This window comes from Exserohilum turcica, assembly GCF_000359705.1.
Source record: "Exserohilum turcica Et28A unplaced genomic scaffold SETTUscaffold_1, whole genome shotgun sequence".
NCBI lineage: Eukaryota > Fungi > Ascomycota > Dothideomycetes > Pleosporales > Pleosporaceae > Exserohilum > Exserohilum turcicum.
In genome coordinates, this window is record NW_007359914.1 from 3,289,933 (window position 1) to 3,303,612 (window position 13,680).

At 51.9% G+C, this 13,680-nt stretch overlaps 4 protein-coding genes and 1 non-coding gene across 5 annotated transcripts; 2 read left to right on the forward strand and 3 right to left on the reverse strand.

Annotated features, from left to right (window-relative positions):
- Window positions 1–484: 484 nt before the first annotated feature.
- On the forward strand, window positions 485–556 carry SETTUDRAFT_t5. Its single transcript has one exon. It is a non-coding gene; the product is annotated as a tRNA-Ala (tRNA).
- A 300-nt stretch (window positions 557–856) lies between these two features.
- SETTUDRAFT_162620 (uncharacterized protein) lies at window positions 857–2,790 on the reverse strand. The gene is made up of 2 exons (XM_008022865.1): window positions 1,816–2,790; window positions 857–1,765 (listed from the first exon to the last, which is right to left on the reverse strand). Exons 1-2 carry the CDS (start codon window positions 2,543–2,545, stop codon window positions 1,020–1,022), a joined length of 1,476 nt encoding a protein of 491 aa, XP_008021056.1. The 5' UTR covers window positions 2,546–2,790; the 3' UTR covers window positions 857–1,019.
- A 667-nt stretch (window positions 2,791–3,457) lies between these two features.
- On the reverse strand, window positions 3,458–5,410 carry SETTUDRAFT_84840 (uncharacterized protein; the record flags this gene model as incomplete). Its single annotated transcript, XM_008022170.1, has 4 exons — window positions 3,458–4,431; window positions 4,480–4,852; window positions 4,909–5,021; window positions 5,125–5,410. 4 exons carry the CDS (start codon window positions 5,408–5,410, stop codon window positions 3,458–3,460), a joined length of 1,746 nt encoding a protein of 581 aa, XP_008020361.1.
- Window positions 5,411–7,426: 2,016 nt separating this feature from the next.
- On the forward strand, window positions 7,427–8,071 carry SETTUDRAFT_18790 (uncharacterized protein; the record flags this gene model as incomplete). The annotated part of the gene is made up of 1 exon (XM_008021941.1): window positions 7,427–8,071. One exon carries the CDS (start codon window positions 7,427–7,429, stop codon window positions 8,069–8,071), a length of 645 nt encoding a protein of 214 aa, XP_008020132.1.
- Window positions 8,072–8,764: 693 nt separating this feature from the next.
- SETTUDRAFT_153117 (uncharacterized protein) lies at window positions 8,765–11,117 on the reverse strand (the record flags this gene model as incomplete). The annotated part of the gene is made up of 6 exons (XM_008022866.1): window positions 8,765–9,872; window positions 9,924–10,422; window positions 10,467–10,557; window positions 10,606–10,663; window positions 10,708–10,967; window positions 11,052–11,117. 6 exons carry the CDS (start codon window positions 11,115–11,117, stop codon window positions 8,765–8,767), a joined length of 2,082 nt encoding a protein of 693 aa, XP_008021057.1.
- Window positions 11,118–13,680: the final 2,563 nt, after the last annotated feature.

A 13,680-nucleotide genomic window follows, 5' to 3' on the forward strand; every position in this document is an offset into this window, starting at 1 on the left:
AATAATAATAATAATAATAATAATAATAATAATAATAATAATAATAATAATAATAATAATAATAATAATAATAATAATAATAATAATAATAATAATAATAATAATTATAATAATAATAATAATAGTCCCACAAACAATCTACTGTGGTTTTGCTTAGGCGTCGCGCACTCTATAGCACATGATACTGTACTCCTATCTTGTGCAATTTGATTTCCCCCGCCTCCGTACGCGTAGGTCCACCAACAATGCGTAACCTCACTTCGCTTCAGCGCATGTCTAGGACGCCGCACCCACTGCACAATGTGACCAAGGGTGGAAAACACCCAATACTAGACATCACCCAGCTATTCCCGTTGTGGTGTGCCGATTTTTGATGTTTGCGCCACTGCTTCGTTCTTTCCTTGCATACCAAAATAAGCGCTATAGCTGCCGCTCCTTCCATCCAAGGCAGCCATACCACCATGTGTTCTGCGACTGCAAAACTGGGCTTGTGGTTTAGTGGTATAATACTCCCTTAGCATGGGAGTGGTCCGGGGTTCGATTCCCCGCGAGTCCATTCATTTTTTGCTCTGTGCTTCTTATATATTTTGTTGCATTGTACTGCTTTTTTTCGCTACCGTTCGGGATCGGGTCACGTGCGCGCTTACACACGCGAGCGGACCGCGCGGTGGGCGGGCGGATGGACCAACGCCACGTGCTAGTACTACTTGGGCAACCAGTTATAGGAAACCTCTGCTCCGGACCAACAGCGATGAGTGGCTCTTCATGGCACATCTTTCTTACAACTTGATTCTTGTACGTAATAGCTAATACGAGAGAGAGACGATGCAAATAATAAATAGTACTTATCTAAGTGGGTCATGTATGTAAAGAGGGAAAAACAAAGCAGCACGAACAATCGCCAATGTCATGTTTGCATTGGGACCTGATTGGAAGATGAGTTTGCGGAGCGAATTAAAATGCCATAAGGAGAAGGTATAACAAAAACGACGCATGGCCTCCTCATTACGCTTCAACCACTACTCAACAGCCACCTTGTCCCATTTCAAGCCATCATCCAGGCTCCCCATGGTAACGCCCCATCTATCCTTGAACCAGTTCTCCCTCGGTCTCCATGGTCCCGATTCCGTGCACCGAGGCAGTTTGCCCAGGGCCATGCGGACATAAGTGCTGTTGAGCGGAGAAGCCGCGATGGTCTTGGTCTTCTCGGCGTCGCTAATGACGGGCACCACGCTGGTATATCCGTGTTGCTGCTGGTGCTTGATGAGGCGGACAAAGAGGCGAGACGAGACGTCTGAGCCCAGCGTCCACGAGGCATTCCAGTACCCGAGGATGTTGCCGAGATTGGGGAACGAAGTAAACATGCAGCCGCGCCACATGTACTGCGAAGGGAGGTCTATCTGTTTTCCGTCAATGGTGGTTTCCATGCCGCCGAGGAAGCGCATGTTGAGGCCGGTGGCGGTGATGATGATGTCTGCGTCGAGTTTTTGGCCGCCGTTGAGCTCGATGCCGTCGGCAACAACGCTCTTGATGGTGTCGGTGACAATGTGTGCTTTGCCTGAGCTAAAGGCCTTGAAGTAGTCGCCGTCGGGACATAGGCACATGCGCTGTTGCCAGGGGTTGTAGCCGGGCTTAAAGTGCGGGTCCATGGGAAAGTCGGGTGGGAGATCCTGGGCAGCTTTTTTGATGAGCAACGAAGACGCAAACGAGGGAAACCACATGCAGATTGCGTAGAGAATAAAGGGCGTGAGGGTGAAGATGAAGCCTGGAGAGACGAGTTAGTTGCTGCAGCACACAAAGAGGTAGGTGACGCACGCTTGTATTGCAGAGTAAACCACTCTGGAACCCACTTCTCGAACCATGCTTCGTCGTTTTGCGGGACGCTCAAGATGTAGCTTGGGCTCCTCTGTAGCTGTGTTACGCTTGCGGCGCCGCCGTCGACCAGCGCAGGTAACAGGGTAATGGTTGTTGCGCCTGAACCCACAATGACCATCTTTTTGCCCTTGTAGTCAAGGTCGTTGGGCCAGAACTGGGGGTGTACGACCTTTCCTTGGAAGCTGTCGATGCCCGGAATGTTTGCATTCAGGGGCTCTTGGTAGTTGTAGTATCCGGTGCCGGTAATCAGCCACTTGGTCCAGAGGACGACTGTCCGCGGCTCTCTACCGACATGGCTGGCAATTTGTACATGCAGTCTCCAGCGCTGCTCTTCGCTCCTCCAGTCGGCCGCCAGAACACGGTGGTGGTACCGGATCTTCTTGTCAATGCCAAACGTTTCGGCCGTCTCCTGCAGATAGCTCCGGATTTTGTCTCCCCTCGCAATGGGGTTGGGCGAGCGCCATGGATAGAATGGGAAGCCGAACGTGTGCAGATCCGTGTCGGAGCGCACGCCGGGGTAGTTGAACTGCGACCACGTGCCGCCGAGCTCGTGGCGGGCTTCGAGAATGGCGTATTTGGTGTCTGGCAGCGACTCTTGCAGGCGGTAGGCGGCGTTGATGCCGCTGATGCCGCTGCCGATGATGAGGACGTCAAAGTACGAGTCGATCATGGCGGGCTGGCGGGCGGGCGAGACTGTGGGCGTGGCGTGAGATCGAGTGCGGGTGTTTAGTAGATGGGGGCACGATGCAGTCTGGACAGCGTGCAGCGATGGATGCAGAGGCAAAGGAAGTATCCCAAGGGGACCCGAAGCCGTTCGCCAGTCGAGACTTTGTACCTTTGGTCAGGGCCTCCGCTTCACTCCCCCACATGCCATGGTGCGACGCCACGCCTCGCCCAGGTCGCAAGCACTACTTCATCGGCAACCGCTTGTCCGGCATCAGGGCCGCGGCGGTTGCTTCGCAGTGGCTTGCGATTCGAGCTGCCCGTCTTTGCGCGCTTTCTGGTGGCGGAGCGGTCAGGACGTACGTCACTTCATTGGGTTTGTTGTGTGCGCCGAGGCCCCTTGGTGGTCGCTATCCCGGCCGCACGCAAGCCTTACTGCAAAAAGAATCGGATTGCTTGGCAATCTGACCGGTTCCGACTGGGAGCCTCCGACGAGAAGGAAGCCTCCGACCAAGCGGCATCGCGACGGAGAATGTGGATGCGCCCGAGGACGACGACGACGGCGTGGCCGTGGACATGGACAGGTGCGCGTGCACTGCTCGAGACGGCCGTCGCAACGCCGCGCCATGTCATGATGCACATGAGGCGCATCGCCAGCTCGCCACCCTCTGCATTCCCCCGCTGCCGCCATGCTATACCACCACCCAGGCCTCCCAATCACAACGCCATCGGCACACGTTAGCTCCCAACCAAGCGCTGGACATGGCATGGCCACAGCATCGGTGCGGCCTGGAGCGACAAATTACCCTGCACCACACAAGCAACCAAAACACTCTGAAACGGCTATCATGTCATTCGTGGGTATAGTGCACACTGTGCCTCTAATCTAAGCGACCCGGCGCTCAACATACAATGCTCTCTACAGCGTCTGTTTTCCTCTCGTCTCAATCGGCAGCACCAGCATGCTGAAAAATGCCGCAATGAACAGCCCGCCGCTTGCGTAGATGGGCGCCTTGGGATTGCTGTCCCCCGCGTAGATGGCCACAATAGGAGCGCACAGTCCAGCAACACGGTTCAAGAAACTGCTGATACCAGTGCCCGTACCGCGGATCGGCCCAGGAAACACCTCGGGCGTGTACGCGTACAGCACGCCGTACATGATGTTCTGGAAGAAGGCCTCCAGGCAAGTAAAGGCCAGCTGAAAGTCCGAGTCCTTGGAGATGGTGAATAGAAAGACAAAGACGCCCGTAATGACCGTGGCAATGGCCATTGTGCCCTTGCGGCCGAGGAACTTGAGCTCGACGGCGTAGCATGCGAAAAAGGATCCGGGGACGCCGACAATGGCAGTGATGGCGTAGTTGCGGTACACGGTGCTGACGTCGTTGGTCACTTCGCCACCAGAGCTGGCCAGGTATTGCGGCAGGAAAGCGTTGAAGAGCGGGTATGCCATGCCGATGGTGGCCCACTGGAACCACAGGAGAAGCGTCGTCATGGCAAGCTTCCTGTCCTGGAACAAGATCCGGAAGCGGGCAAACGAAAAGCGGCTGATGGAACGCTTGATAATCTCAAAGGCGCCGAGCTTGACATCCTCGCCAGTCACTTCCTGGTCGCCGCCAATGTAGTTGAGAATGTCCTCGGTGAGCCACGTCGTTGTCTTGTTGCAGTACGCAATTCCGTACACGGTCGCTACGGCCTCAGCCTGGCGACCGCGCGACAGCAGAAACTTGGGCGACTCGTAGAGATGGAAGAAGAAAAAGCGGGAGATGAACATGACAAAGGTGATGGCTCCAAGCGTGAGGATGAGGTATCTCCAGCCCCAGTTGTCAGCCATGCTGCATTGTCCAACAGGGGTGCTGCCTGGGCATGAGAAGTTGGGAATGAAGGCCCACGCCACTATGCTCGTCAGTGCCCCGAAGCTACAAAGGTTTCTATTCGACTTACGCAGCGAAGCAATCAGGTTACCAATGGGCCAGAAGACGGACAGCAGCGTCAACAGGTTGCCCGAAGTTTGCGGGAGGAACTCGAGAAACAGTGCGCCGTCGACAGGGAGATTACCACCAACACCAAGGCCAATGCAAGCGTAGAGCGCGCATGTACCAATCCAGTTGGGGCCGCCGCCCGAAGCAAGACCAAAGGCTCCAGCGAGGAACAGAGTAAAGTTGAAGGCGACACGGCGGCCGATAATGTCTGACGCGGTGCCCCAGAAAGATGCACCAATGCAGAGACCAAGGAACAGGGCGAGCGTCGTGTATCGGACTTCAGTGTCAGTGACGCCAAACTCGGCAGACAGTTGCGGCAGCGTGAGTGCCACACCCTTCAACATGGTAAGCCCAAGCGCTGGAGACAGCACAAAGCCCATGGATTACATACCTGCAACCACAAATTGTCTGCCATCCATCCGCAGCCAGCGAGGATGAAGAGCTTCCACTGGTAGCGACCCATGCCCATGTCACCCAGCGCCTTGTTGATGACTTTGGACTTACCTATACGGAGTTTAGTACGTCGTCTTACTCATGCTCACGGCCGCAAGGGAAGGAAAGGAAGGGAAAGGAAAGGGAATGGGCAGCTCAACGCCACGTGACGTACGGTCATACGGAGTATCGGTGCCAGAGGCAGCCACGTCGGCCTCGATTTCTGCTTTGAGTGCTGCGAGGGTCATTCCATGGTTAACAACACCACTCGATGCATCACTTGGGGGGCGGACAGATGTGTTGTCGTCTTTGGCGTCCTTTTCGGTGGGCGCAATGGGGCTGCTTTGGCCTTCGGGCGCAGAGGGGCCGCGAGGGTCTGATTCGTCAAGAGGCACGTAGACACCGGGGAACGCGTCGACCGAGTGCGTTTTGAAGGGGTTCATGAAGATGAGTCGGGGCATGGTGGCGTAGTGAGGGTGCTGCTGGGCGATATCAAGGGCGGGCGGACGGCTAAGTTGCTTGGGATGGGCGCAATGGTGCTGAGGGAGCCAGAGGTCGATTCGAGAGGGCCGCTGGGATTGGGCGTTGGCGTCTTGTGTCGATCCGTCACGGCGTCTTCACCCAAGCACAGGATGCTAGAGGCTTGGGAGGCTTGGGAGGCTTGGAAATGCTTGTGTATGTATTGATGTGGCCAGCTTCCGCAACAGCGACTGGGGAGCAAGTAGCGAACAAGGCCCTCTCCAGCGGCTCGACGAGGCGCCCTCCTATATATGCACCATGTACATCTCGCGGCGAGGGCCCTGGTGCCACCCAAGGTCAGAAATCTCTTTGCAACCGACACTGCGTGTGGGTGTGGAGTCGATTCGGTCCAATGCGCCAAGGAACCGGCCTCGCAAGGCGCGCAGTGACGTCGTGCTTGGTGGGACCGCCGCCCTCAGCTTCCACTGCCTTTGACTGCAAAGATCAGCATCACCCGCCGCCATGCTTCGTTGCGCCAGCCTGGCCGCGCATTTGGCCGGCGAACCTCATGGCCTCGCACTCGCATTCGCCTTTTCCACCCGGCCGCCGTGCCTCCCATGCGCAATGACAGCACCCTGACACGCCGACTATGGTTCGTCGACGAGAGCGAACATGGGCCCGACGAAAGCTCGATACGAAAAAAACGGTCCTGCACAAGCCCACGGCACATGGCTAGTCGTCTAGTTTTTTCTTTCTTTCTTCTTTCTTCGCCCCCTCGTTTGCCCTACCACTACCACTACCACTACCACTACACCTACTGCTACCACCACGGCGACATGGGCCCGTGGCGGCTCCAGAAAAATTTGCCGCGTGCCGAAACAGGACTAAGCAGCAAGTCGTTACGTTTACGTTTCTCAGGCTTTTCCCTGGCTAACTGGGCAAAGGGACCGTTCGTCTCCACTTGGACGCGCCGTCACGCGAATGTGAATGCTAACAGGCACGCGGTGCGCCGCAACTAAGCGCGGGGTCGCTGTGCTCCTCGTCCTATGTCTGCATAGGGCATGCCATTCCTGGGGTCCTCGACCCTGGCACTGGAGCCCCGGACAGGGCCGACGTCCGATTTTTGTTCAAAGATCGACACAAAAGACTGCCGGCCGCCTGCTCAGGCCAGCGAAAGCAGCCGAGAGAATGCGCGGCCGTTGGAGCCCGCTGCCGTCCTCCATGGCGGAAAAACAGACCCTTTTGTTGACTCCGCAGCACTGGCCTTCTCTGTTCGCGATGGGAGCCGAGCCCGTATAACGATAGGTGTAGCAAAGTGGACCCAACCTCAGAAGCTCTCTCGATCGGAGGTCATATCATGCGACTTTTCTTCCAGCCCGGGCAACCCCGATCAGTGCGTCTTAGGTCGATGCCGACTAGGTCCTTGCGTCGAGCCTGTCTTTTTCTAGACATTGCGCGACTTTTGATGGCCTGCAGCCTGCAGGGAGGTGAAAAATTGGTGTAGGGGTTGGAGGATGAGGTATCGTGGTCAATGGCAGTGACATGTTCCATGAGGAGGTGTTACTGGACGCGGAAAATCTGTGCGACCGAGCGTTGCCGAATACTACGCCAAACACATGTTGGAAGGGCCTGATATCCGTCATTGCTAGGCTTCCCAGTCTAGCCAGGAATGTGCAAAATCATGTAAAATAATGTGAGTGAGGGTGGACACGTTAGTCTGCCTTGGCCCACCGACGGCATGACGCAGTGGAGCGTTTTCCACCACGACATCCCTGTTTTCCAATAGTCATCAACATCAACACCGTTTCTCCCAGTCTGGTGATGCTTGCCGGCGGCATGGTTCTCGAGAAAGCACGAACCCTACAGTTCAGTCCATGGCAGTCGCCATCACCAACTTGTCGTTGACCACAGACACTTTTAGCCGCTTCGAACAATGACGCCCATTGCTGGTTCTATCATCTTTCAGCACTATGCTATTGAGATACTCATTGTCCACAGACTAAACCGCGTCAATCGCCATGACATCATCACCTCCCAGCGCATCATGCGAAACTCCCAGCACTGACAATCATTTCACTCTGCTCCATCCTAGCATTGCAGAGGCCCTGTTCACCTTCGAGGAACGCGTTGCCGATTTCTCGGCTGCATTCGATCTTCTCTCTCAGCAACACAACATTCTCGCAGCCAAGTACGATGAACTCCTTGGCACTACGCTCAAGCTACGTACCCAACTGGCCATACAAGTTGTGGCGCTAGTCAAATGCCAAGGACAAGAATATACGTATACGCAGCGAGGCGAAGCGAAGACATCCCATGGTGGCAATGTCAGCAGCGCCGACGACGAGGATGAGGGGTCTAAGACAAAGAAGTTTTCATCCAACATGCGAGAGAACAATTGCACCGCGACGGCCTGCAATACCAAGTCCGACGCCAGCCCTCCAACCCATCAGACACCTGATCTTTTATCCCCGCTGCTTTCCAAAGATACAAAGAAGACCCCTCGTCTGATACTCCGGCTTCCCTCCAGGCCAGATGGGGAAAAGGCTGCGCCGACTATGGCGAATCAAGGCCAAAGCAGCAAAGGTCGCCGCGCAAAACGCAACGAGTCGTCTTTCCTTCATGCTACCACTATGAAGAGAAGGACGAAAAGAGTAAATGTGTGAGTATCAGTATGGATTGAGGTACGCCTCACTCACCATCCATCCATTTCTTGGTCAGAATACAAGAAAGGTTCCAAGACTACCTTTTATCTCTCGGCTTCGCCCACTCACAGAAACAGTGTCAACTGCGTGTAACTACGTAACAATTCATCATTCTGTACATTATCATCACCACACCTCTGCAACCGTCTTATGATATTTGTCTCGTAGCCTGTCTTGGCACACTCCGAAATGCGGCCTGTTTTCCAGAGAGTCCCGATCTATATCGGGATATGCGAGATTTCTGCGGGGCCATGACTGGCTCGTTTCATTACTTTCCTTTGTATATTCATTTGTTGTATTCACAGCTGAGACTAGGTGCTTTCCCGGGAACGAAGCTCTTTTTCCTCTTGTGTCTTTCACGTTTGTAAAAGTGGGAATGGTGAGGTTTCAGTAGGTGCTGGTAGTCAGGTTGCACACTGGAAGCGCATCCGTTTTGGATTTGTGTGTGGGCCTTCAGATGGAAATCGTTAGACCGGGTTGTCGTACGCTCGGCAGCATCAAAAGTTCAATCGATGAGTTCTTCGCTGATGCAGACAGAATGAAACCCCTCTTTCCCGCATGCGCTTTTACCCACCTGCCCGGCTGCTTATCTTGTGCACAAACGAGTCCAACGCCATACAAACCCAGACACGAAAATATGAGGCCACTGCATTGCTACAACCCTGACGAGGCTTGGGCTGCCACATCAGTACCAAGAAGTCCCTGCTGCGGAAAGGCATCAAGATTGAGATTCTGCCAATCCCAAATCTGCTCCATGCCGCCCATATCCACGGCATCAGGGATGGAGTGGGTGACAGTGCCAAACGGGTTCTGAGCAAGGAACTGGTCAATTTCGAAGGCGAGGTCGTCTGAAATGGGAATGGTAGCAAGAGCGTCTGCGGTGCAAGATGGGTCTTCAGCAGCGGGTCCGAGATAAGGAGCTGATGCTGTGTCGTGCAGAGGTGCAATGGCGACTGGCGCGGTCTGCAGATTCGCGGGCTTAGAATACGGCTCAGACTGGTCGTGTCTTTGGCGTTTGCTGACCGGAGCGTGGCGCGATAGCGTAGGCGTAGCTTGCACGAGTTTGGACAGAAAGATGTACGATGTTGCGCCCAGCTTGCTGGTCAAGCTCAGCTGATGCAGCATATTTAGCGAGGTATCGATTATGTTTACGATTTTCTCGCGATGCGGCAACATGTGCTCGCGGTCATGAATCATGGCGGAGCAGAGGACTGTCGATGTGTCGAAGATGCAGAAGACGACCATGTGGAATTTGGCGTTGATGGGAAACTCGTGCTCGAAGAGCTTGTGTGCGTCCTTGAGCAGCCGCAGCGCAATTACCACGCCTTTCTTCCGGAATTCGTCATCCCGGTCTGTCAGCTTGTCACTGCGCTCGCGCGTGAGATAGATCTTGAAGAAGTCGAGCATCGTCACAAAGATGACGCAGTGGAGCTGGTGACGCTGAAATACAAAGTACGGGTGTGCCTGGTCGAGCGACGTATCTGGGTTCTTGATGCGGAAAATGGCAGGCAGTTCCTCGATGAACTTTTCGCACTCGCGCTCAACTTGTAGGACTTTTTCCGCCGAGAGGTCTGATGTCGAGGTCACGTCGCCCATGACGGTCGCGACTCTTCGGCCCAGATTGGCTTGGAGAGCCATGTGCGCAAAGGGCGAGAGGAGGTTGGGCTCCTTGACTGACTGGTCAAGTCGTAGATTGGGGAACTTGAATGTAAAGTTCTTTTGGTCAATGAGGTTTGGCCGGCCGAGCCACGCTGACATTTGCCTGTCAGGCGTTTCAGCAACCAGTCCACGCCGTGCACATGTCTTCACTTACCAGTCCCAGATATAGAGCAACGTCCAGATGCGCCTTCTGATTTCAACATCAAACTCACACAGCTGGTCACCGCGCTCGTCTTTATCAATGCCCAGCTCCTGCGCCTCGCGGATCACGCGTGAGAGGGTATGCCATGACTCGACGATCTTGGATTCCGACTTGAGCCAGGCACCTTTCATGAACTGTTCCTGCACGCGCTCAATGCACGTCTTTGACGCTGCAAAACTCCGGCTGAGCTCGTCTGCTGCCTCTGAAAAGCGTTCCGTCAGCGTCTGCGAGGTGCATGCCAGCTCAAACTCGATCATCTTGCGTAGCTCCGGCGTGAGGTACTGCACAGAGTATGCGCATATCCTCAAGAGCAGGCAGGTAAACTCGGGCGAAAGCTTTTTGCCCAGACTCCGGTCCGTCCACCACTGAACGTAGCGTTCTGCCAGTGTTGGCCCGTAGATGGCGCTGTAGCGGTAGTTGACCACGTTCAAGAAGTGGTTGACAAAGGCGTCTGCGCTCCGTCAGCAACGCCGCCGTGGTGGGATTCGCACATACCCGTGATGGACCTTGGTGGCATGGCCTGCAGTACTTTTTGGACAGCATCGACAGCCGTGTCTTCTGTCGGCGAGTCTTTAAGCTGACCACACTATCCACATCATCAGCATGGTTTGCGAATATAGTGGGAGCAACTCACAGCATCCTCACTGTATCCGACCTTGTAGTGGACATGGCCGGGCATGTACCCCCATGCCCTGAGTCCATATTCAAGCACCTCTAGCTCGCCGTTGGACTTGACAAACTGCGGCTCTGCCGCTTCTGCGGGAGGACTTCTCTTGACGCCCTGCGTGAGGATGGATGCGGTCTCCCTGTGTAGTTCGCTGTTAGCTCTCGATTCGGCTTGGCTGCGGGCCCCCAAAAGATGGGAATAGAATCAATGCCATACGCTGCCGAGTGTGGTGGGGGCGGCGCCTCGTGTAGGGGTCGTTTGACGGCGAATTGGCACAGATGGGGCACCTTTCGCGCCTGGCAATGGTTACAGGGCCATTCCCGCGAGCACTAAGCCTTACCATTAGCTCACCAAGGAAAGACGCAGGGTTATTTTGGGGTAATGGCACGGCAAGGTAGGTGGAGCGACGAGACCTTTTGCTTACGCCGCTGACACTCTGTGCATGACGTCGTCGCCCGGTTTTCCTTTGGCGGCTGCATCCTCAAGACCAGTGGTTCGGAAACAAAAAGAGAAGGGAAGAAGGTAAAAGGGAGTCGTCGACTCGACACATACGCTGGCCCTGAGGAGCCTTTGGAGTAGCACACGACTTGCGGAAGTTTTATTGATTACAAGACAAGGTCGGGTTCTCAAGGCGCCCTGGCTTGACTCGATCGCTCCAACTGGGTGAAGCTAGCACTACCCGGCGCCCGCCTGCGCTCCACCACGGCGCCCCGTCGTCGCTCGAGGAAAAGCTTGCGCGACCTCGTTCCTTGGTATTACCGGCCCGTCACGTTGCGTGGCGAATGCAGCTATGTACTTGGGTACTTATAATTCGCCGGGCGTCTTCCTACCACAACCAACCACCCGCACTGCTGCGAACTAAACTGCAGCGAACGTGTTGCAGCCGAGGCCTTCTGGAAGGCATTCCGACGGCCTAGCATAAATGCGTGCAATTAGTGTGACGCCTCTTCCTGTCCTCCCCCCTGCACTTACACGACAACATGCAACTGGATAATCCGCCGTGGCCTATCATGGCATTCGCCTTATATGCTCCTTCGCCCAGTTGCCAAAATGCCCTAATAAGATTGTCGTAATATTCCCGCCGCTAAGGTATCTGTATACTTCCACTTATGCCCTCTAGATCCCACCTACACTGAATACAACACTAGTAAGTAGGGAGAATATACCTAGACTAGCAAATGGGTAGGGGTAGAGTAGGGGTAGAGTTAGCTTATATAGTACCTAACTCTACTTTTACTTTTACTTACGCTAAAGTTCTTTGTTACAAGTTGTAAAGAGTAATATGCTATAATTCTTGCAGTTGATTGCAAAAGAGGAAGAGTGTTAACGTATTCCATCACCGAGCGGGCCACATCACCGAGTGTCCCACTTTTTCTTGGCATCACGAACTTCACGTACGAAAGATAATGCCCCAACAACAGAACGCAATATTAACTTAGCAAATAAGTAGGCTTACTCAGCTATTTAGGCCTATTATATAAGCTAGTTTAAGAGTATTCAACGCGCTATAGCAGCCTACAACGTCTATTATTAGCAGATCTTTTAGCGGCTTTAAGGAATTACCTTTAACCTACAATATAGCTAAATTGCTAGAAGCTAACTAAGTCTAAAGAGCAAACTATTATATAATATATTCTTAACCTAGACTTGCAAGGATTTGCCTATTGTCTATATGAAGTAGTAGATATAGCGGAGAAACTACTACGTGAACAAGATAGCGAGCCTTTAGGCAAATGCTAGGTAGAGCGGTTTATTACTTATATAGATAAGCTTAGAACAGCCTTTAGTTAAGTAAAGGATTATTAAAGAACTCAATAATAGGATATAGAGATTATTAACGCGTAGTTTAAGCTTGTACGAGAGATGGTTAAGAAGTATAAGGTTTATTTAGACAATATCTATAACTTTAATAAAAACAGCTTTTAGATAGGCGTGATTAGCTTAATAAAGGTAGTTATAGGCGCAGAGCGTCGTACGAGGCCTACTCTCACGTAGCTAGGCAATCGCGAGTAGGTTATAGTCATCTAGAGCATCTGCGCTATAGGATACGCTACCCTGCTATTTATTATCTACAAAGGACGCGTCTACATCTCTATATAGTATAAAGAAATGGATATACTATATAACTGGAAGCTTTTAGTATTAAAGAATAGCTAGACAAATAATAAGCTTAGTCTTGTGTAGTTAAAGCACTTTAACAAGCATATAAAGACGCGTTAGGTAGGGTTATATAAGCTACTTATCCTTAAAAGCTATAAGAGCTACCTTAACTAAGAATTATAGAATTACTACCTTATACAAAAGATTCTTACCCTCTATATACTTACTTATTTATTATATATACTTTAGCTACTTAATATTATCTACTTTTTACCTCTTAAGTAGAAGTATTTATAATGTATATAAGACTTAGCACGCTACTATATCTAGTATATTAATAGAGAGCGCTTCATTTTAGCCTTTTAAAATGCGTTTTTAACGTGTTTACGTCTAATGACTATAAGAAGGCCTTTAAGGTAGTAGAGCTAGTCTTTATTAACGCATAGAAAGTTATTAATTGCTTCAATCTACGCCTTTATACTCTACTATAAGAAGCTTAGCTAGAAATACTCTAGATATGAAGAATACTAAGTAATTTATATTTATTTAGGTTATAATTAAAGCTTATAAAAGAGTCTTTTATATAACTACTAACTACTATATAAGAAGGCTTTTTAAAGCTTATTAAAGGGGCTAAGGAGATGCTATATAAGAATATGCTTATAAAGTCCTACGTAAGAGAGCTTAAAGAGTAATTAGTAGTAGTAATAAAGTGCTAAGGGCGCAAAAGAAAGTAAATTCAGATAGGTAGAACACTAGACTTTAGTGTAGGGGCATTGTAGGTAGCTAAAAGTAGTTCTGCTAGTCGTACGACATTAAAGAAGGCACGTGGTGAGGGTAGTTAAGAAAGGGCCCTACTAGGTCAATAGCACTATAGAACCTATAAGAGGATAGGCTATAACTCTTGTACGTGCTAGAAAGATGTAGAGAGGATTCTTTTTT

What these genes read in the sequence shown, in the direction of transcription:
- SETTUDRAFT_162620 (XM_008022865.1), bottom strand. Translation starts at nt 2,545, where the DNA reads ATGATCGACTCGTACTTTGACGTCCTCATCATCGGCAGCGGCATCAGC. An exon ending in GTTTACTCTGCAATACAAGC is followed by an intron (nt 1,766 to 1,815) that starts GTGCGTCACCTA and finishes TCGTCTCTCCAG; the next exon opens with GCTTCATCTTCACCCTCACG.